Below are 21427 nucleotides of genomic sequence, written 5' to 3'. Positions count from 1 at the left end.
TRTACTAACGCAGAGTTTAGTGGGAATTGTCAGACATTTGCCCCTCACTACCCCAAACGCRGCCGCATTTCAACCCCTGCTCTTTAAAAGCAGCCAAGCGCAGGTACCGCGTGTGCTCTCCTGCCGCCACACATTCGGGATGGGCAGCTATGTGTTGTATTAGGAATTTTTAATGGATACAGCTCTAGGCAGGTTGGCACCAGCTAAAAACAGAGTTTCAGGGGGAGCAGGAGGGAGTGTGAACCACATCTTCAGCAGCAGGCACACAGCAGAGGCTTGACATTTCTGTAAGAGCAGCAAATTTGTGTGTTCACAGGGGATGTGTAATTGTCCTCCCGGAGAGACAGTAAGTGGCCATGGCTCCCTGCCTCTGGCCGAGCTGGATCACGCTGTGCTCTCACTGCTCCACGGTTTTACTTTCCCAGAGCTGTCCTTGGGCAGCAGGAGGTGAGCCCCTGTCATTACACCCCCACAGCCTTGCAGCTCTGGCACTCCACTCCTTGGGCAGCTTTTGTGCAGAATTAGAAGAGCAATGGTTTTGTTCTCAGTAGGAAAATCCTGTGTTCCTTCCAGGCCACTGGACCCACCAAAAATGTTGCTGGGGGAATTCAACATCGATGACAGCARTTTTACATAAATTACACAAGACTTTAGCAAACCTGATTTGCAGCACTGTGAGCAGAAAAATATAGGTAAAACCGGTTAAAAAAATGAAGCAAGATCCAGCCTGGGGATTCCTTTCTGGTCTTATGGGAATGACTTCAGCTACCTGGAGTCACAGCACAGCCAGCATAAGATGGGCTGAGCCAGGACCTGGCTTGTCCTGCAGCCCAGCCCACATGGGAGCACAGGGGAACATAAATGCCTTTCCTTTAAAGGCAATACAGCCACTGACCTCTGCCACCCGTGGGAGTGACACAGGCAGGAGCGRGTGTCCAGCTGTTCCCCACCCATTCCCCACTGGCTGCACAGCTTGGTGCCACCAGCCGGCTCCTCTCCACTGGGGCACGGGTGCTTGTGTGGGGCTGTGGGTACTGCTTCTCTCACACCTCCCTTCCCTTTCTATGCCACCCAGCCCCGGGGACTGGTGGCAGCTGGCTGGTTCATAGCCATGCCTGGTGACATTTGGTGAGGCAAGAAGAGATGGGACAGGATACAAGGAGCTGTGGCCTTGTGCTGCCCTGGAGCAGGGGAGCAGCAAGAACTGAACTCCTCTCATACTGAAGCAGTGCTRAGGATGCCCCACCTGCCTTCCAGGAGCTGGGTGAGGATCCATCTTTGCTTTGGTTCTGCTCCTTCATTTAGCCCTCCCTGCTGTGAATTCCCTTCCCCTGGGAAGCAGGCAAGCTGTATGCCCTCTGGTGAACAGCTCTGCCTGGCTTCACCGGGATTCCTCTCTGCACCTCTGTGRCCACAGCCCGTCAGCATGACACTGCAGGGTGCTGTGCAGCAGGACCAGCTTCCAGCACGTGTGAGAGAGCCTCTCTCATGTCCTGGGGCAGGAGGGATTGCTGGGCAGTATAGCTTGGGTATGTTACATTCTTGGTAAGCTGTTCCTGCCCAGTGCATCGTGCTGCGGTGGGAATGGAAGGATGGAGATCTGTGAGGATCCTTTGTTCACTCTGCAGTGAGAGACCAGCCCTGGGATGGCTCCACATCCTGCACAGAAACATCGGAGGTCCCTGGTAGGTGGGTGTCCCCTGTCCCTAGGGCAGTGGTGATGGCTGGACTCATGCTGCAGAGTGCTCAGGATGCAGAGCCTGAACGGGTGTGGAGAAGGACCTGGGGTGTGACAGTGAACAGAGGGCAGTGTGAGGAGCAGTGGGAGGATCGATGCTGGGGAATGCARAGTGTCCTTCCCTCTGCCCTCCCCCGTGCGGGGGTGGGGCACGGTGGGGACCCGTCACTGCGAGCAGCTCTCGGGGAGGCTCCGCAGAATGTCCTCCAGGTTCTGCTTGTCAGCCCGGATCTCAGCCAAGTCGCTCTCAAACGCTTGGATCTTCTCCTGCTGCCGTGCTGCCTCCTGCTGCAGCCGGCTGAGCTGGCCRGCCAGGGGGCCCGGCGTGGCCAGGCGCAGCCACAGCCGCTCCAGCTGCAGCCTCCCGGCGCTCAGCACTGCGTCCACCTCCGTGACCTGCTCCAGCTTGCCTGGGCATGGGGGAGAGAGCATGAATGAGAGCAGAGACCTGGGCAGGGGAGGTCCTGGATATAGTCAATGGTGATAAAGTCACCAGGTGAACTATAGGGAGTGGGTGCAGCAGGGCATGGAGGCTTTGCAGCTTCTCACTGATCACAGATAAGCAAACAGGGCTGTGGCCCCAGGCAGGGCCTGGGCACTTCTCTCTCTTACAYATGGGTCACCATTTCCACCTTTTTGCAAAATTTCTTGGATGAAAGAGTCCTGGAATGCTCAGAGATGTGCACAGAAATATACCCAGAAGATCAAAACAGGAGGAGCTGGAGAAAAACCAATCAGCAACAACAAGTAAACCCAGTCTAGCACAGCCCTCTGCTCCAAGGGGACTTTGCCAGCCTTGCCCCCCTGAGGATCCCAGGAGAGATCAGTGTACCCAGGCTAGGCATGAGCACACACATTCAGCAAGCCTCAATTCACCCTTCATGAGGCTTTTSCTCAAGACTTGAGCTTTAAAGAAGCTCTGCTGAGATCGTGGTGATCTCCACCAAAGGACAGCAGCTCAGCCTAGATGGCCAGCAAGCAGGGGGCCAGTGAGCAGGAGAGCTCTGGCCACCGAGAGCCCAGTCCTTTCCCTGGAACCTGCACCCCATTTCCCCCCAGGTCTCACCTAGGCTGTTCAGCAGGTCRTTCAGGGTCTTGATGTCTGACATGAGTGAGCCCCGGGCTTCCTGGAGACTTTTTGCCATCTCACTCACCTCTGACCCCACCTTCCAACAGAGACACCCAGATCAGAGACACCATTGACTGATTCCTGGGTCGAGGAGATCCCAGGAACATCCCCACAGCATTGTCCCTGCAGGAGCTTTTAAACCAGGTTGTTCCCTATGCTTTGGGGCATGGGCAAAACCACTTCTGGGCTCTGTAGAACACAACCTGCCCGAGGGGACCCAACTCACCTGCTGTGCTTCCTCCAGGTCTCCCCATAGCTTCTGAGCCATGTGCTCCTGCCGGGAGAGCTCCCACTGGGTCTCATTGGCACGTGTGGCGAGCTGGCTGGCGTGTTTGAGGGCCTGTTTGCTCTCCTGCAGCACAGCCCGTGCCCTCTGCAGAGAGATGGGGATGGCAGCAGTCACCTGGGGACACTGAGCCYTGCCTGCAGCAGTCTGGGCTCTGCTCCTGTTTGCCAGCCTGGCCGTGCCCAGCAGCTKCCCCCACATCCCTCAGCTCGCACCTTGGCACTCTCTGCAGAAACTTGCTCAGCCTGCCCAGCTCTGCTCTGGGCTGCAGTGGCAATGGACAGGGAGTTTCCCAGTGTCTTCTCTGCCTGTTTAATCCTCCTCTGGGCATCCACCATCACTCTGTCCCGCACAGTGGCCATCCTTTTCCTCAGGGCAGCCTGACCCTTCCGATGCCCCAGCACCTTCTTCATGCCTGTGGGAACAACTTGGCTGTCACCAAACTGCCAATTCTCTCCTTGTCACCCAGAGCCAGCACAGTGACAGCCAAGCTGTGGCTGGAGATACTCTGACTGGTGSCTTTTACCTTCCAAGCTGGCCAGGAGGGAATCGGCATCAGAGAGCACAGCTTTCCCTTGAGAAACAGCCGTGGTGGCCACGTCCAGGGCAGTGCCAGCCCGGTCCCGCAGCTGGGAGAGGAGAGGAGGAGTGAGGCTGGGGAAAGGGTGAAGAACTAGAAAAGGTGGGTCTCAACCTGCTCCTCTTTGGCAGGCAAGCTCCTGGGGACATCTGGGAGCCCAAGGAAAGATTTCTCCCAAAACAATCTTTGCCAGATCCCTGGCTCAAGCTGCTGGAGCAGCAGGGATGGGCTCCCCATGCAAGTGAGCAGCAATTACCTGCTCGAAGCTGTGAGTCCTCTGCAGCTCCAGGCGCAATCCGGCTGCCAGGGTGTGGGATGYCTCCACAGCCTGCTGAGCCAACGGCTCCTGGGCTGCTGCTGCCTGCTCCAGCGCTGCCAGCTCCTGTGCCAGCTCTCCAGCCTGTGCTGGCAGCACCTGCTGCAGGGTCAGGGATGCCAAAAGCTCCATGAGATAATCTCCCAGCTCAGGAGACAGCTCTGGGGAAAGCTGGAGGTGGGGATACCAGCAGGAGCCGCAGTTTGGGTGCTGCTCACCTGCCCCAGAGCAGCCACCTGCAGGAGTGTCTGGGCCAGGTCAGCGTGTGCCTGTTCCACRGCTGTCAGAGCTCTCCTGGCCTCCACTGCCACCTCTGCCACGCCAGCACCCAGCTCCTCCTGCGCCCGCTGGATTTCCTCATACCTACATGGACAGGACACTGYGGTCAGCCAGGGCCCTCTGGTTCCTCAGAGGATGGAGAGGACAACTAGAGATCAGGAATTTCAGCAGGAAAATCTGGGCCTTTCCCTAAAACATCCCCATCCTGCCCCTCTGCTTCACAACACTGCAGTGCAATGAGTTTCACAGTGCTCAGCACATCCCTGTTGGGCAGATGCCAAAATCATTGTGACAGACCCCTGTGACAGGAACCTGGCCAGAGGAAAGGGGGCTGTGRTGCCCTTCCAGACCCTCACCCAGCCTCCAGCTCACGCTGCACCTCCCGTGTCTTGTTCCCCTCCAGCAGGTCCTGCAGGAGCTCRGAGCTGGATCTGGACGCACGCAGAGCCCTCCTGACCACGGCCTCCACCTGTGCCACAGCGTCCTCGTGGCTGCAGGGACAAGGACACCCAGACAGAGGGTATCAGGACTGGCCTGCTGGCACAGGAGTGACCCCCTGCACCCCCAGATGGGCTGACAGCCTCCCCTGACAGCCTCCCCTACCTCTTGGACAGAGCCCGAGCCTCCAGTGCCCAGCGGCTCCAGTTTGTGGGCTGCTGCGGGATTTCCTGGGGAATCTCCTTGGAGCACAAACAGCAGCAGTGAAACTCCAGCAGGGAGCAGCACCCCCAGACCCAGCCAGCCCAGCACCTCAAGAACTTTCCAAAGGGCTGGAGCAAGGAAAATGGCTCCTCCTGAATGGCTGCAAGGAGGCCATACCTACATTCCTGTTCACCCACTCTGCTGCTCACATCCCCTCCAACAGTCCTGGGGGGCACATCCTACTGCCCCCAGGATTGCCCCCAGCCCCTGAGGAGCCCAGGGCACTGAGAGCCCTCACCATGGTAGCCAGGGTGTCTGCAGCGTGCAGGATCTCTCGCTGTGCTGAGCGCAGCACAGCCCCGATCTCGGACAGCAGGATGCAGGTCTTGGARGATCTGTGCTCAGAGCAGCTGCTGGCCCGGCTGGCATTGGTGAGACGGCCCTGTGCAATRTTCAGTGCCCCTGCCAGCTGCCCCAGCTGCACCAAGAGGGTGGCCCAGGCACCTGTGGGCAGYACAAGCAGCTTGTTGCTCTTTGGGGTGGCTCAGGGCTGCCTGCTCACCTGTGGGGCTGCCCTCTGCCTCACACCTAATGATGAAAGGGGAATGCAGTCCCTCTGGGTGCTCAGAGGGACCCAGGAATTCAGCACCCAAAGGACACCCAATAATGTCCATTCCTGCCTGCTCCAAGACCTCATGGGTGTGACCATCCCTGCTGTGCTCTGTCCTCCCACAAAGGCACATCCCCTCCACTGCCCTCCCCCCAGRTCACCCATCACCCACACTGAGACCAGCACTCACCTSRGAGCTCCTTGCACSCACCCAGCAYGTCACAGCACCCTGAGGGAGCAGAGGGTCCCCAGAGGGGTGAAATGGGTGGAAGGAAAGGGAATCCCCTCYRTACCTCTCAGGAGGTGTGGGCTGGGCAGCCCATCTCCCCGGGGTGCATCTCCCAGCATGGAAGATTGGCCTGGGYRGGCGTCACAGCCTGGTTTTTGCAGYGCTTCCTCCATCTCCTGCAGCCTGGCCTTCAGCCTGTCAGCCTGTGGGCAGGGCACGGGGGGAAAGTGAGGTGGTGCAGGGTTTGGGGTGCTGTGCAGGGTTTGGGGTGCTGTGCCTGCCTGCAGTGCAGGGTTTGGGGTGCTGTGCAGAGTTTGGGGTGCTGTGCAGGGTTTAGGGTGCTGTGCCTGCCTTGGCAAGCAGGGTTTGGGGTGCTGGGCAGGGTTTGGGGTGCTGTGCCTGCCTCAGCAGCGCACAGACCGTACCTCATCCTTCACCAGCCCATAGCAGGCAGGGCACTGCTGGCAGCGGGAGCTCAGCGGGTCAAGGAAGAAGTTGRCCTGGCACTGGTCACACTTGTAGCCCACGAAGCCAGGGTGGCAGAGGCAGGTGCTGTTCTCGTGGCACTGTGGGGTGATGGAGCCCAGTGGGGAGCAGTTGCAGGCTGCGGTGGTGGCAGAAAGGTGTCACACAAAGCAGGGTTCCAGCCCTGCTTTASGGGCAGAGATGCAGTCCCCATCCCCGTTACCTCGGCAGCCCCTGGCAGAGAAGCCAAAGAATCCRTGCTGGCATCGGTCGCATTTCTGCCCCGTGACGCCCGGCTGGCAGGAGCACTGCCCTGTTAGTGCGTGGCACCCGCTCTCCTGTGACCCTGTTGGGTGGCACTCACAGCTGGCACGAGAAGCRGAGGGTCATGAGCAATGCAGAGAGCAGARCTGGGAACAGGGAGYTGCTCCTGTCCCCTGGCAGCCCCAYGCTGTGTCCCACATACCTTTTGCACCCCACGGTGGGCTCCAGGCCATAGTAGCCAGGCTGGCACTGCCCACAGGCCCTGCCTGTCACGTGTGGGAGGCAGTGGCACTGGCCTGTGCTGGGATCGCAGCCCTCCAGCCTCGGGTCTGAGCCGCTGGGGTTGCAATCACAAGCTACGGGAGACAAAACAACCCTTAAATCTCAGTGTGGGGCTGCTGGACAGGACTGCGGGAATGGGGCACTGGKGCTGAGCTCCTGGCATTGTGGAGAGCCATGTTCTCCCATCAAACAGGGCTCTGAGAGGCTGAGCCCCCCCAGGCCAGAGTATCTCTGGGGAAGGATGGCCGTGGAGCAAGAGGCAAAGGACATTCTGGAACACKTGGGGGTAACCTGGACCATCCATCAGGTTGGATGATGGGACCTCCTTGCACCCACCCAGCATGTCACAGCACCCTGGGGGAGCAGAGGGTTCCCAGAGCAGTGAAATGGGTGGAAGGAAGGGGAGATCCCTGTACCTCTCAGGAGGTGTGGGCTGGGCAGGTGTGGGATGGCACCCCCATCTCCCCGGGGTGCATCTCCCAGCACTGAGATGCACCTAGACCAGCAGGGCAGCCCCTCCCACCCTCCCCTTCACTGCTGGGAGGATTTTGGCTGCGAGTGAGCTATCTCCAGGGCGGTACGTACGTGCACACTTCCCAGCGGGGCCGGSAGCCAGCGCATCCCCGTAGAAGCCCGGCCGACACCTCTCGCAGTGATCGCCCATCGTGTTGTGCAGGCAGCGCAGGCAGCGGCCAGACACGGGGTCGCAGTTGCCCACGGCATTGAGATCCACGTTCCCGTGGCACTGGCAGGGTTCACAGGGGTGCACGGGTCCTCTCTGCCCCAGGGGGTCCCCGAAAAACCCRTCATCGCAGAGCTCGCAGCGTTTTCCTGGGGAAGGTGAAAGGGTGGGGAGGATGCAGCCGTGCCGGCGCTGCCCACAGCCCCTGTGYCCACCCACGCCCAGCCTCACCTCTCTGCCCCGGCGGGCAGTGGGTGCAGACCACCTCCCCGCTGCCGGGCACCTCGGTGCAGGGCGAGCCGCCGGGACAGGGGCACGGCTTGCAGTCATCAAAGCGCCCTTCGAAGGGGTTGCCGTAAAACCCGGGRCTGCAGCGCTCGCAGGAGGGACCCTCTGTGTTGTGCAAGCACTGGCAGTGCCCTGCGGGGAGGAAATAAAGCTGAGGGTCCGCGAAAACGCAACCCCGAATAACAGCAGGGACTGCGGGAGGGATGGAGAACCCAGCTCTGACCGCGGCGCAGCGGGTGCCGAGAGGGATGTGCAGCTCCAGCCKAGGGGTTGCGCATCTCCAACCAGTACTCGGGACATTTTCCCTCCCTGCCCTGTCTTTGCTCAAGGGAGAAGGTTTTGGAGGCCACAGCGGGGACAAGGCTGTGCTGGCACATCAGTGTGTGCGGAGGCTGCCGGCGCCTGCCGTAATCCACAACACATTTCGGAGCGGCGAGGCGCGTCCTTCCCAGCCTGTCTTGGAAAACACAAGCAGCCGGCCCGGCACCCACCGGGCAGCATCTCCTCCAGAGCGAGCCGAGCCGGTGAGTCAGCCTTCCGAAACGGGCTGTGAGGAGGAGAGGGAGGAAGAGGAGGAAGGTGCTCAAGGAACCCCCCACCTCCAGACAGATGCTCTGCTTTGCTGGAGAGAGAGAAGCCGGGGGGAGGATTTTCCCCCGTGTTTTGTGGGGTCGGGTCATACCAGGAAGGCTGCGCAGGAGGGGGTGTTATTCCAGTTTCCCCACATCCAGGCAGAGTCAGACGATGGAAAAGAAAGGAGAAGAGAGTGGCAGGAAGAAGTGGAAAAATAAACYAAAGGAAGTGCGCAGGCTGGCAGCGCCCGGGCCGGAACATCAAAAGCCTGGCYCCATCCCTGGGGATTGTGCAGTCGGCGGGGATGAGGGCGGGTTTGCAGAGCTGCTGCTGTGTTTTCTCGGGCAGGGCAGGGGCATTTGCTGAGCGCTCTGCCTCCTCCAGCCCTCTCTGTGCCGGCCATACAGCATTATTGCTCCCCAGTGAAGAGAACCAGCCACAGAGGGCTTGGGCTGGCAGCACAAAAGCTGGCTGCTCTGGTGTCTTTCCTCAAGGCTGGCACTGCTATATTCTCCTGTTTTCTCCCTTGTTTCTCTGCTCAGGTTCAACCTCAGTTTGCAGATGCTATGGCTGTGCCCAGTCCTGCTCCTTTCATCAGGCAGTGATGCTGCCTGTGAGACCCAGCCTAGCAAAACCATCTCTGCTGCCCTGAGCCCTGTTCCTCCACACCTTGGAGGACCAGCATCCTTCCCTTCTCCTCCTGAAAGCTCATAAAGTATCATGAAAAATGCCCTTCTAATTATAAATTACCACAATTATTGCACTTCGTCAATTATCTTTATCTTTGCCCTTTATGAACTCTGTCTCKACAACCCCCCAAGCAATTCACCTTGCAAATTTTGGGAACCACAGCCTCACCAATGGCTTCCAGCATCCCTCAGAACAAGCAAAGACACAGATTTTGCATGGAGCGACAGGTGAGTGGAGGGGCTGGGGGTGCCCACCTGTGAGGGGGTGACAGTCCCCGTGCTGGTTGCAGGTGCAGGGCACGCAGTTGACGAAGGGGCCGCCGAAAGGGATCTCCCGTTTGAATCCGGGTGCGCAGGACTGGCAGAACTGGCCGGTGTATCCCGTGGGACACGTGCATTCCTCCACCCAGCCTGCCCGTGTCCCCGGSCCGGGGACAGCAGATGAGAGCTGGACATTGCTCAGGGATAGCCTGCCTGCGAGAGGGGAGAGCGGTGTGGGAGTGGGATGGCATRTCCCCTGCTCTGCTCTGGAACGCTCCAGACAGGCACAGGAAACCCCAAAACACCCCCTGGAGAGCACAGGGRTGTTCACAGAGAGGAGGCAGCCCCTGYCTCAGTTYCCCCCTGCATTGCCTYYCRTCCCMRRGAGYCTGATGCTGCCTCGATGTCTCCMGCCCGGTCCCCATGGGGATGTTTTSTGGAGCCACCCACCTCTCCCGGGGCCGTGGCTCACGCGGAGGCGGAGGGAGGTCAGGTTGGAGAGCAGGCGCTGGAAGCTGAAGGCCGACAGCAAAGGCTCCACACCCTCCTCTGCCTCGTGCAGCCTGTGGGACAGGAGAGTGGGAGGCAGGACAGGGCCAGCCCGAGCCAGGTGCTGCAGGACACACTGGCTCCCTGGGACCCGGGGGCAGCTCAGTTACATCCCCGAGGGGGCAGAGAGTGGGGCTGAACCCCCAGAAKAGGGCAGCCCAGGCACTGTGCCTTAAACCCCGCTGAGGCTCCCCAAAACACTGTGATGGGTACCTGAAGGTGACAACCTGCTTTCCGTGCTGGGGCTGGCTCTTGCTGCTGGCCATGGTGATCTCCATCCCCTCACCCTCCAGCACGAGCTGGACTTGGAGCAGGGACACCTTGCTTTCTGTTCTTGTCCCATTCTCCTCCACTCCCAGCAGCAGGGACAGGAGCTGCCCGTAACTGAGGCGCTGGTTCTGCAGAAACTTCTCTGCGAGGGAAGAGGAGCAAAGTAGGGAATGGAGGCACCAGCTGTGCCAGGACTGGCAGTGCACTCCTGTTCCCATCAGCACCAGCACAAACCACAGTCACCCTCCTGGAGCAGAGCCAGCTCCAACCTGCCCTCCCCGTGTCCTGGTCACTATTCCAGTACCCCCACCTCCTTCTGCCGCAGAAACACACTCATCTCTGGGATGGARCCCAGTGCYTCCTGCASCASCACAGCAGTGGGATGAGAGCAYCAGGGGCYCTCACAGCAGAGCAGCTCCCCAGGGWCCCAGCACACACAATACCTGGTGCAAGAAAATCCACTGGCTCCTCTCCATCCCASTCGGTGATGATCTCCCCGCCAGCCCAGCGCAGAGGAAGGTCTGTGGTRCCTGGAGCCRTGGCAGCCCAGCCCTCCARCCCTGTGTGACAGCACACAGTGACAGAGCACAGCTGAGGGAGCAGTGAGTCCCCACCAGCACTGCACCAGCAGGGTGCTCACTCCCTCCTCCCAAAACTCTCTCGAGTCTTGGAAGGGGCCAGCACTTTGTGACACCCTGCCCCACTCAGGTTCTGTGCTCTCATGCACTGGAGGGTGGCCTCAGCCATCCCCCCCCCCCCCCCCATCTGTTTATTTTCTTAGAGTTGGAGGAAATTATTATCTTTAAACTTTTCCCCCTGAGTGTGCTGCAGTTCTAACACTACTGGGGGCTGGAGAGCACAGGAAGCCTGAGGAGAGCTGCTGGAGAAGCCCAGAAGAGAGGGATGTAATTGCATTAAGTTTATTTCCTTAAGAAACCAGTTAAACTCCCCCCCCACTCCCCAGGGTTAGTTATTTCTTCCAGCCCTGCAGGACAAACAYTTGGAAATCTCTCAAGTGGGCTGTGCTCTGTTATCAAATCATCCCCAGTTTGGACTCTTTCACCCGTTAAAAGAGAATTCCCTCTGATCCACCTCCTCTGGGAAGCATTTTGGGGAGCAGGGCTTCAGGAGGGTGCCGTCGTTACATCTCAGCTCAGAGAGTGCCAAACCAGCCCCAAAAGGAGCAGCCCCAAATTGGCTGTGTGAAGGGTGGAAAAACAGGCACGGTTCAAAGCCTGGCTCATTTTCAAGGCCGTGGAAGACATTCCAGCAGCGCAGCAATTGGCAGCGCCTTTGAACGGCAATTAGGATCAGCCCGTGCCTGGCGCATCCGTATCCATCTGGGAGCGGAGCGGGGTGCCCGCCGTGGGTGCGGTGTCCCCGCGGGGTGCGGGTCCCGGCGGGCGGGGGCTGCGGTGTCCCCRCAGCGGGGCTGCACACGCCGGGATGCGCGGCAGATGGCAGGGTTTCCCCGAGCATCCCGCACGCATCCAGCCCTACCAGCGCAGCCCTGCCAGCAGCCGGGCAAATTCACCCCATCCCGCTCTCCCAGCAGCACTGTCACATCCCAGCCGAGGGCAGGGAGAGGAGGGAATAACTGGGAAAGTTCTCAGCAGGCTCCATGCTGTTAGTTTTTATCTTTCAGGGCTGATTTTTAGTGTTCCTGCAGTCCCTGGTGTGGTGGAGTGTCCGTGCCTGACCCCATTGCCCTCTCTGAACCACGCACAGCCCCAGGAGCAGATTGGCATGAAGGGATGGCAAGGGGAGACAGAGAGAGCCTGTCCCCATGGAGCTGGGGACAGAAACWGAGGTTTAACACTAAAATAGGGGCAAGCCAGAGAACGCCCTCTGCAGCCATCACYACCAGTTAGCTCCAAAGGAGGATGCTCAGCCCCAAAGAGGGACAAATCCTCATCCTTCCCAAACTTTTTTGGGTGGAGCTGGCAGAGTTGTACCCTCCCTTTCTCCCGGGGCTGGGGGACAGTACCTTGGCTGAAATCGGAGCGGATGTGAGTCTCCTCGAAGCCCTCTGCCGCCCTGCAGGCGCTGGAGTGGCCGTAGCAGAAGCAGCTGGTGCAGCCGATGGGGTTGTGGGGCTGCAGGTTAAACCAGCCCGGCTGGCACCTGGGCACGGGGAGGAAAGAGCTGCAGGTGGCACAGGGCAGGCAGAGCTGCAGGGAACCACGGCGGTGTCCCGGGGTGGGACATCAGTGACAGCTCCTCGTGAGCCCGGYCCCAGTGCTCCAGAGGAATGCAGCCCCACAGCCTTGCCACCAAGACCTGGCATTGCTCCCAGACTGGAAAGGGACAGTGGTTCTGCCCCATGCCAGGATCACGGTGCTTACCTGTTGCASAGGTGCCCCTCCACCCTCTCCTTGCAGGTGCAGTGCCCCGTGTTGGGGTCGCAGGTGCCCACGCTGCCCGCGGGGTCACAGGTGCAGGGTCTGGATGGGGTGAGATGAAGGCAGCAGGGTGAGCCCCTGTCCCTTCCCGCTGCTCCCGCCCAGGGCCGGGCTCCTCCTCACCTGCAGCCCCCTTCGCTGAGGCTGTGGTAGCCGTCCTTGCAGCGCTCACACTTCCAGCCCGTCACGTTGGCTTTGCAGAGRCAGGTCCCCGAGCTGTCACACTGGGGCTGCAGGGAGCCTGTGGGGACCCCGACCAGCGCTGAGGCTCAACCCCCGCCAGGCAGAGACACAAGACGGGCAAGATGGGGAGACCCCGAGCAAGGCAGAACCCACCAAAACCATCCCTCCCAGCAAACTCCAGCCGGGGCAGTAGTTTTGCTGCCGGAGCCCGGCTGGGCACAGCCCCACGCACCTGCCGGGTGGCAGTGGCAGGGCTGGCAGGCTCCCTGCGGCTCCCAGCGGTAGTAGTTTTGCCTGCAGCTCTCGCAGTGGGGYCCGGCCGTGTTGTCGCGGCAGTTGCGGCAGTGTCCCCCGTGCCCGCTGCGCCGGAACAGCTCCCGGTCGTAGAAGCACTCCTCGGAGCGGCCGCTGCAGTTGCAAGCTGCGGGGAGGAGGCAGGGGGACGGGTCAGGATTAGGGGGCACCGGAGGTTACAGGAACCTCCCGTGGGGTCGGATGAGCTGGAGGGACCCCGTAGCAGTGTGAGCTTTCAGCAGTGGCTCTGCTTTTGGCAGCGGAGGTGGGCACAGCAACCGTGCCCGCAGCAGGTGGAGGCACTCGTAGGGTAAAGGGAATGGGGAATCCTCAGAGTGCCGCGGTAAAGGGGAGCCCTGGGGTACAAATCCTCCTTTCCTCCCTTACAAAATGGAGCAGGTGCTTTTTTTCCTGTGCAAGAAGGGCAGGAGGTGCCAGGTCCCCCTTTTTGCTGTGCCCAGGAAACGAGCAGGGTCACAGAAAGAGCAACACAGGCCCTGGCATCATTAAAAGCCATTGGGCTGGGAGGGGACAATCCAATACAGCTGGTGGCACATGGAGTGGGCGAGTGGGGAACAGGCAACCTTTCTGTACATCTGGAAGGCTGAATCACCCCTCTCTGCACCGAGRTGAGCACGGAGCCAGCCCGGGGGATACTCACGGAGACACTCGTTGGCAGCCTCGGCCGTGCCCCGCGCCCAGGGCCGGTCCTGGTAGAAGGGCTGGCAGCTCTCGCAGTCGATGCCAGCCGTGTGGTGCTGGCACACACAGACCAGCTGCCCGGCCTCGTCCGGTGCACACTCGCTGGCGTGGCCATTGCATTTGCACCTGTGGCGAGATCCGGCATGGGGGAACCGCTCTGAGCGCCGGCGTGGGGCAGCAGCAGCAGCGGGACAGTGCCCGGGCTGTGCAGTGTGTGACCCTGCTACTGGGCTGGCTGTGGGGTGGAAGCAGCTCGGGCTGTGCTGGCCTTGAGGCCGCCCGTCGTGTCCCCGAGGCGCTCCCAGCCGGGCCAGCGGGGAGGTCACACGCAGAGGGTGGCCCGTGCTAAGCAGCTCCAGCTGCTGACCCCGGGGGTGGGACAGCAGCTACAGGTCTGGAGCTGTGCCAGTCYCGCTGCCTGGGGCACGCAGATCTTTCAGGGATGGGGGAATTTTCCATTTCTCCCAGCTGGGGATGGGCATGTGCAGCACAGCCCATGGGCAGCACCGAGTGGGTGCCCCCTGTGTCTCTGTCCCACATCAGCCCCTCCTTCCYGCTGGCAGCTGCTCCAGCTTCTCTGCCTGTTGCCATGCTGATTCGAGCTCTTCCACCAGCCTCTGCAGCTTCAGGCCCCCCTTTTTACTTTGCCCAGGAACGAGCAGGGTCACAGAAAGAGCAACATGAGCCCTGGCATCATTAAAAGCCATTGGGCTGGGAGGGGACAAATCCAATGCAGCTCGTGGCACATGGAGTGGGCTAGTGGGGGAACAGGCAACCTTTCTGTACAGCTGGGAGGTTGAATCACCCCTCTCTGCACTTCCAGCTCCAGTTTACACATGGAGGAAACCACATTTGAGCAGTTGGACCCAGAGATCACAATTCAGACAAGATTGAGGTGGGGAGCAGCTGCCCCAGCCCTACACGTCCAGGGAGGCYGCCATTCTCTTGCCCTCAACCCAAACTGGCTGCCCCTCACCTGCCACCAACAGAGAAGTCGGATATGGCGTAGTAGTATGACTGCAGCACCTTGGGGTCCTTGAAGATGTCATCCCCAAACGTGTTGAGCCGGTTCAAGGAGATGAGAAGGTCAGTGACTGTCACCCACTCCTGCAGGGGACACAGGGAAGGCACCTTGGTGGAGAGGTCTGGGCCACCAGCTCCCATCTCAGCCRGGACACACCCTGCACCTTTTCATGCAGGGGTGCAGCACATCACCACTGCTTTTACCCCAGATGGGTGTAACAGTGCTCTAAAACCCATGGGTCCATGAACCCACCCCCTTCCTACTCTGGTGGCACCTGCAGCGCGGGGCTTCCATCAAAATTGTAGGCGCTGGGCCGTCCCTCCAGGGTGGAGAAGGCCACGTTGCCCCCGCTCAGCGGGGAGATGTCACTGAACTCGTCRCTGCAGAAGGCCACCTGCTCGTCCTCGCCCGGCCGCAGGAACTGCCGTGGCTGCCTCCCGTAGGTCTTGAGGCAGGACGCGCTGTAGAACTGGAAGGGCACCCAGGGCCCCTGGGCGCGGCTGCGCTTGTAGATGGCGAAGCTCTCGGGGCGGCTGGTGTGGAACTTGAGCCGCACGTAGGTGATCTCGTAGGCTTTGCCTGCGGACAGACCCACCAGGCTGTGACCTCTGCCTGATGKGCACCACGGCACCACCACCCTAACCCTGAATTATCCCAGCAGCATCCTGTGGCACCCACCACAGCTAAAAATGGAGAAATGACCACCCAGCTGCCCTTAACCAGCTCCTCCTTGGTGCAGCCCTAACCCTGTCCAGATCCTAACCAGCTCCACAAAGCCCACTCCTTGCATGGGTGCATTGCACAGGCAACGGGCAGTTCCAAGTCCAGGCTCTCTCCAGCAGCTGGGGGGAGAGTCAGGCTCYCAGCACTGAGAGCATCCCCAGAGCAGTGGTGCTGCAGGGATGGAAGGTTGGAAAGCATCAAGGCCAATCCCTTCCCAGGGAGCTGCGTGCCGGGACACGGCATGGCTTCCATCTTTGCTGGGATGAAGACAAAGAGAGGCCACCAATCCCTGGGGCGTCCGGAGAGCTCTGAAAGAGCTTGAAAGAATTAGCAGGAAGGAAAAGAGAAAACACCAAAGTGAACATCAGACCCACTTAATTGCCAGAGATGAAGGACCAGCTCAAAGCCCGGATTGCTCCATAACAGCACCACTCCTGACAGCACAAAACAATTAGCTGCAAGGTTTTGGCTTTATTTGAAAAGATAATGAGTTGGGAATGTTAGAGGGGTTATTCCGGGACTAGGAAAACAAGCCTTTAATTGGGCCCATATGAATACTGTCGCGTATGTGCTGCGACTTTGCTGCGGGGGAGCCGAGGCAGCCGGCTACCAGCGCTGGGAAAAGCAGCTGCGTCCCATCAGGGATGCGGGAAGAGCCCGGCAGAACGCCTGGAGCGGGGGACAGACCCACTCCCAGCCCACCCGGAGGTGGCGAGGGCCAAGAAGGGGCTGCAGCTGGGCTGTCCCACCCTCGCCTTGTGTCTCTCTTCTCCCTGCGGGGCCGCTCCGGGCTGGTGACATTGGGGGTGCCCCTGTCCCGCAGCCCGGGCAGGGGGGACGCCTGGCAGGCGCCGGTTCCCAGACAGCGCGGTCCCAAGGGGGATGTCTGCCAAAACAGCGGGGTCGGGGCCGTCACCTCCCGGAGCAGTTTCCTCTGGGAGAGGAAGGGAGCTCAGCGCTGTGTCAATAAACCGCCCCTGCCCCGAGCGGCCCCGGCGAGGGGAGGGGACAGCCCGGCTGGGGGAGCCCCATTTTGGGATGGAGGAGATTCACTTTCCTCAAGAATCAACATGAGGGAGCATGTGCTTTTCCCAGACAGGCTTTTTAATCAGCTGATTGCTCCTTAGAAAAATAAAGATCCAGAAAACAGTCTGAGCTTGTTGTCTCCTCTTTGCTGCTCAGGAGGTGGCCAAAGCCAGATGTGCTGCAGGACAGCGATGCTGGGAGAGGTGCACAGGCAGCACCAGGGCCCCTGGGTGCTCTCCCAGATGTGCTGCCACCTAAACACAGTGTGCACCTGCACCTTGGAGGCTCCAGGCCTCCAAGAAGAGAATTTGGGAGAGGAGAAAAGAAGCACGTGGGACAGTCATGTCAACGACATGTCCTGTCATCTCCAGTCCTGCCAAACCTCAGCCCCGGGCTCCCATCCCACAGGAAAATCAGAGTCACAGACACAGATACAGCCTGATSTAGACACTCCAAAAAGAGCCATTGGCATTCAGATTGTTTCCCGAGGAGCCCCGGTGCCTGCTGCCTTTGTAAGCCACGGATATTTTGGGTTCCTTCCTGACGTCTGACAGGGCAAATGCAAGAGCTGTGGACACTTGGGACGATCGACCAGCTGCAAGCCCAACCACTGTAACAGCACGGCTGGAACCTCGTGGGGAGGAGAGATTTAAAGGAGCATAATCTAATTAACGCCAATCAACAGMACGCAGGTAAACACAGGTCTTGTCCAAGCCATCCCATGTCTTACTTAATAGGCTCCCCAGGTAACCACTCTGGAGAATCTACAAGATGTGTGACTGAGAGACAGGCAGGCTGGGGAGACACTCTACATGGGTAAAAAAACCCAATTATTCGTGGAGATCAGGAGCAAGAGCTCAGYCCCTGCTGCATTCTGGGGGATTGCAGGGCCCGGTTGGGCTTTTCCTCCTTAAGGCGAATGAAAGCATCAAGGCAGCAATAAAAAAGTCTGCTGGGACAAGAACAGGGCAACTGTGAGAAAGGTCAGGCAATGATGTGCCAAGCCCCAAAACAGTACTTTTTAGGGTGGCAAGGTATAGGAGCTATGCAGGAAGAAGGGTACATTGCAGGGGATGCTCCAGCTCATAGGGGAGATAGGGACAGACTGGAAGATGAATTCAGTGCAGTGCTAAAGCCTGGGCTGTGTTAACAGAGACAGGCAGGGTGGTCACAGGGACTGGACTCCTCAGGAAACCCGAGTGTGGGGTCTGAGAGGGACCACAGAGAAGCCAGGGAAGAGCTGGAAGGAGGACAGAGACTGGCAAGGAAGCCCCGGGGCTTGCGGAGCCCGCACATGTCGCTGTGACCAGCTGGGACTGTGGCCACTGAGCCACCCGGCGGCAGCTTGCCCAGCCACCCAGGCTGCGTTCGGGTGGTCCGTACCCAGGATCCAGGACAATGTGACAGCCCACCTTAGGTGCACAAGAGGCCGGCAAATCCCCTCCGGCAGGGCTGGCGGGGCAGGGAGGGAGGATGGCAGGCTCTGCCCGCATCGCTTCTCATGCCCGGCGGGGAGCCCAGCCCGGGGACAGKGCCAGATGTCCGCCCGCTCGCAGGGGGCTGGGAAAGCCGCGACCTCCGGCCAGCCGGGCAGCTCCCGCCTCACTGCTGCGGCAGGCACGGACCCTCCAGTGCCACCCCGACCCCTCCGGGTCCCGCCAGCACGGCTCCGTGCCACACCGACACTCAGCTGTCCCCTCGCCACGCTCGGCTGTCCCCTCACCAGCTCCAGCCGMAGCCCCTCCACTACCCGCCTTCGGCATGCAGATGGCAGGAGACTGCAGAGAATGAAGATTTTACAGCGCTGGCCAGCAGCCAGGAGAGTTTAGATGGCAGGAAAATGTTATAAAACCTTTTTAAAATGCCAGGCATGCCCCTTGGGTTTAAGTACCCTCCAAGTGGGCGGCTTGTGCAATATTTAAAACACAGAGGGTCGGGTRCCAGCTGGGGAAACCTACGGGGCTTGCACGGTGTATCTGGAGCTCGGCACCCCGAGACACGCCGGGCACCCTGAGCAACGCACGGGGGTGAAACAGGAGGGGATTGGCACCCGTGGTAGTCGCTCTACCCGGGCAAGGCTCTCCCAGGGTAGGAACCATCTGCMTCCTGCGCTGCTGATTTCCATCATCAGTGAAAAGCAGCGCGGGGTAAAGGGGAGAGCAGGCACTCTGGGCATGGCTGGCTGGGAAGCAGCACAGCTCCTGGCATCCTCACCCCACARAGGGCTGGGGCTCGGCGGGTGGACGGGGCAGAGCCTCCCCGAGTCCTTCCAGCGCTTTGCAGAGGGCAGCTCCCTCCGTACACCCCCGAAAAGCCCTGGGGAGGGTCCTGCGGTTAATCCAGCGCAGGCAGCAAGAGCTGCAGGATGCAGGAGCATCCTCCCCCCATCTCTGCCCCCTGATCTCGCTGCACCCGCAGCCCCTGCCCTTGAGTGGCACCGCCACTGGCACTTACCCAAGTGCAGGGTGATGTTGACGGAGTTGGGGTACTGGATGCCAAAGGCCATGGACTGGCTCTGCCACCAGGTGCTCTCCTCCTGGCTGTGGAAGTCGGTGAGGAAGGAGGCGTTGTGGTGGCGCCGGGGGTCGCTGGCGTCGCAGCGGTGGCACAGGGCGCTGGCGTGGCGAGCGCCCATCTGCAGGCAGTAGTCCTCCGGGGGCGAGCCGCACGTGTTGGTGGCCCGGACGGTGCGGCCGAAGGCGGCGTTCTCGAAGACGGGCATGCAGCGGCGGGGCTGCCCCCGCGGGTCCCAGCAGGCGGACGAGCCCCCCGCCCGCAGCCCCAGCCCCAGCAGGGCCAGCAGGCAGAGCCCGGGTGGCCGTGCCATGCCGGGGCTGTCCTGGCCGGACTCTGAGCCTGCTCTGGATGGCAGAGCGGCAGCAGGCGGGACGGGATGGGACGGGACGGGACGGGATGGGGTGGGATGGGATGGGATGGGACGGGTCCCCCTACCCGGCACCTCCTCTCGCTCCGAGGTCCATCTTGTGGAAGCTGCTGGGAATGTCAAAATATTCGTATGCGAGCCAGGGCAGCGGGGTTTGGAATCCCTGCAGGCCATCCTGGTCCACGGGCCGTAGGGATGGACAAACAGGACCCTGCAGTGCTCTGTCCTCAAAGCACCTCGATATCCTTGTGGAGAGGGAATTTTCACTTTCAGATGTGTGGATGTAGCTGAGCTCTTCCATTTCTCAGGCCYGGGAATGAGCTTGTGGTGGTAATACCTCACATGAGGCTTTTTCCTTAWATTGGTGGGGGTCACCACTTTTCTTGCAGCTCCAAAATCAAGAGGGGATAAGGGAAAAGCTTTGAAAAAGATTCAGCACCCTCTTCTCCCTCACACTGATTTATGGGGCACTGACGGCCCTCCCACTGACACCAGCCTGGCTGAGCTGTGGCTCTGTGACACCCACAATGCCTCCACACCCTCGAGTGGGGGTCCCATCCCTGCCCTTTGCCATGAGCCAGCCCAGTCCCCTGGACTCAAGGGAGATCACATTCCTGGGGAGGCAAAACCAGATCATCACCAGGCCTCATCAGCAGCCCTCAGTTAATGCTAATTATAGTCTGTGCCAGGGGAATCCCTCTGGGGACCATGGAACCCTCCATGGGGGCAGGAAGGTGACAGCAAACAGGGAGAGAGGCAGCATGGCACGGTGCCATGCCCCTGGGCAGACCCCGACCCACACCCCACAGGGCTGTGTTTGCAAAAGTGGGATGCACAGGGGAACTCTGCTTCTGACCCCCACACTGCTTCACTGAGCTGCCCACAGGAGCTCTGCAAACTTAGTCCTCATTTATAATTTAAGCTCCCTTCCTCCCCTTCCCTTCCACTCTTATTTATTTTATTCTCCCTCGCCGTACACACTGCGGGAGAAAGCACCAGAGGGGAGCTGTGAATCAGAGTCCTGGGCAGCRGCTCCCGCAGCAGCGCCGTTCCAAAGCCCCATTATCATATATTGACCCAGRCTCTGACAGCCAGAGCCAGCTCCGCTGGGAAGGGTGAATTTCCCAGCATCGAGGAGCTGTGCAGCAGCTGCCTGGGAGTGGGCGGCGGGTGGCAAACCCACTGTCAGCCTCCGGGGAGAAAGAGAAGGCTTTTCTGCTCAATAATTGCCCCGCGCGTTTCCACCACCAGTTTGAAGGGGATTTGCATCCTGCAGAGATGAGGTTTCCCCAGTGTTTTGGTTTCCSCTTGGTACTGAGGGTGTAAGCTCTGGGCAGGAGACACAATCACAGGAGAATCTGAGCTGGAAGGGACCCAAAGGGATCGTTGAACCCAATTCTTAAGTGAATGACCCATAWGGGGATTGACCCATGACCTTGGCACTATTAACACCATGCTCTAACCAAATCTTTCATGTCACGGGTTTGCCTCCTCCTCTTCGGGGTGTAACACACATCCACKAGATGATTTCCCTGCCCTGTTTGGAGGGGTCCACGTTAGAGAGTGATGAAACCACACAACCAGGGCTCAGGGTGCAGTGGGATTTGGGCAAAACTGGTGAGTGTCACAATCTCACCTGCTGCTCCAACACAGCCCACTGGGCATGGGGGCATGGCCCACAGGGCTGGAGCTTGATGGGGATGGGTGGTGACACTGCTGTGCTCAGTAGTGGGGTTGCTGCAGCTGGAGAGGGAATTGCACATTCCCAGGCTGTTTGAACTGTGCCTCAGGCTGGATGAGCCCCTCAACAGGCTCCTGCCACACGGTGGGCACAAGCCTGCCCCTTGCCCAAGGAGATGCCCTGCACTTGCTGTACAAAGCCCACTGGTGCAACACAGCCCAACCTCTCCTGAAGTCCTGCACCTGGAGAGGTTTCACCCACTGCCCCCAGACTTTGGTCCAAGTGTGTCAGAGATATTGGTGATATGATGACCAAGGTTGTGATGACACCAACCTGTCCAGGAGCCTTCTCCTGCCCCRACACAAACCTGGAACCC

The 21427-nt window shown here is 60.0% G+C and overlaps 1 protein-coding gene across 1 annotated transcript; it reads right to left on the bottom strand.

Moving 5' to 3' along the window:
• Positions 1-83: 83 nt before the first annotated feature.
• Positions 84-19386, bottom strand: LAMC3 (laminin subunit gamma 3). The gene is made up of 28 exons (XM_057380065.1): positions 18941-19386; positions 15012-15316; positions 14690-14820; positions 13673-13839; positions 12950-13138; positions 12658-12775; positions 12478-12576; positions 12120-12256; positions 10576-10692; positions 10076-10274; positions 9764-9876; positions 9308-9526; positions 7734-7922; positions 7406-7651; positions 6741-6894; positions 6498-6640; positions 6235-6413; positions 5874-6012; positions 5269-5474; positions 4932-5008; positions 4685-4819; positions 4268-4412; positions 3990-4151; positions 3680-3782; positions 3369-3568; positions 3094-3240; positions 2805-2904; positions 84-2148 (listed from the first exon to the last, which is right to left on the bottom strand). Exons 1-28 carry the CDS (start codon positions 19311-19313, stop codon positions 1904-1906), a joined length of 4737 nt encoding a protein of 1578 aa, XP_057236048.1. The 5' UTR covers positions 19314-19386; the 3' UTR covers positions 84-1903.
• Positions 19387-21427: the final 2041 nt, after the last annotated feature.

This window comes from Malurus melanocephalus, unplaced genomic scaffold, assembly GCF_030028575.1.
Source record: "Malurus melanocephalus ecotype Western Australia unplaced genomic scaffold, MMel_1.1 scaffold_435, whole genome shotgun sequence".
NCBI lineage: Eukaryota > Metazoa > Chordata > Aves > Passeriformes > Maluridae > Malurus > Malurus melanocephalus.
Note: the sequence above shows the minus strand (reverse complement) of the source record. Positions and strands in the feature narration are given on the sequence as shown.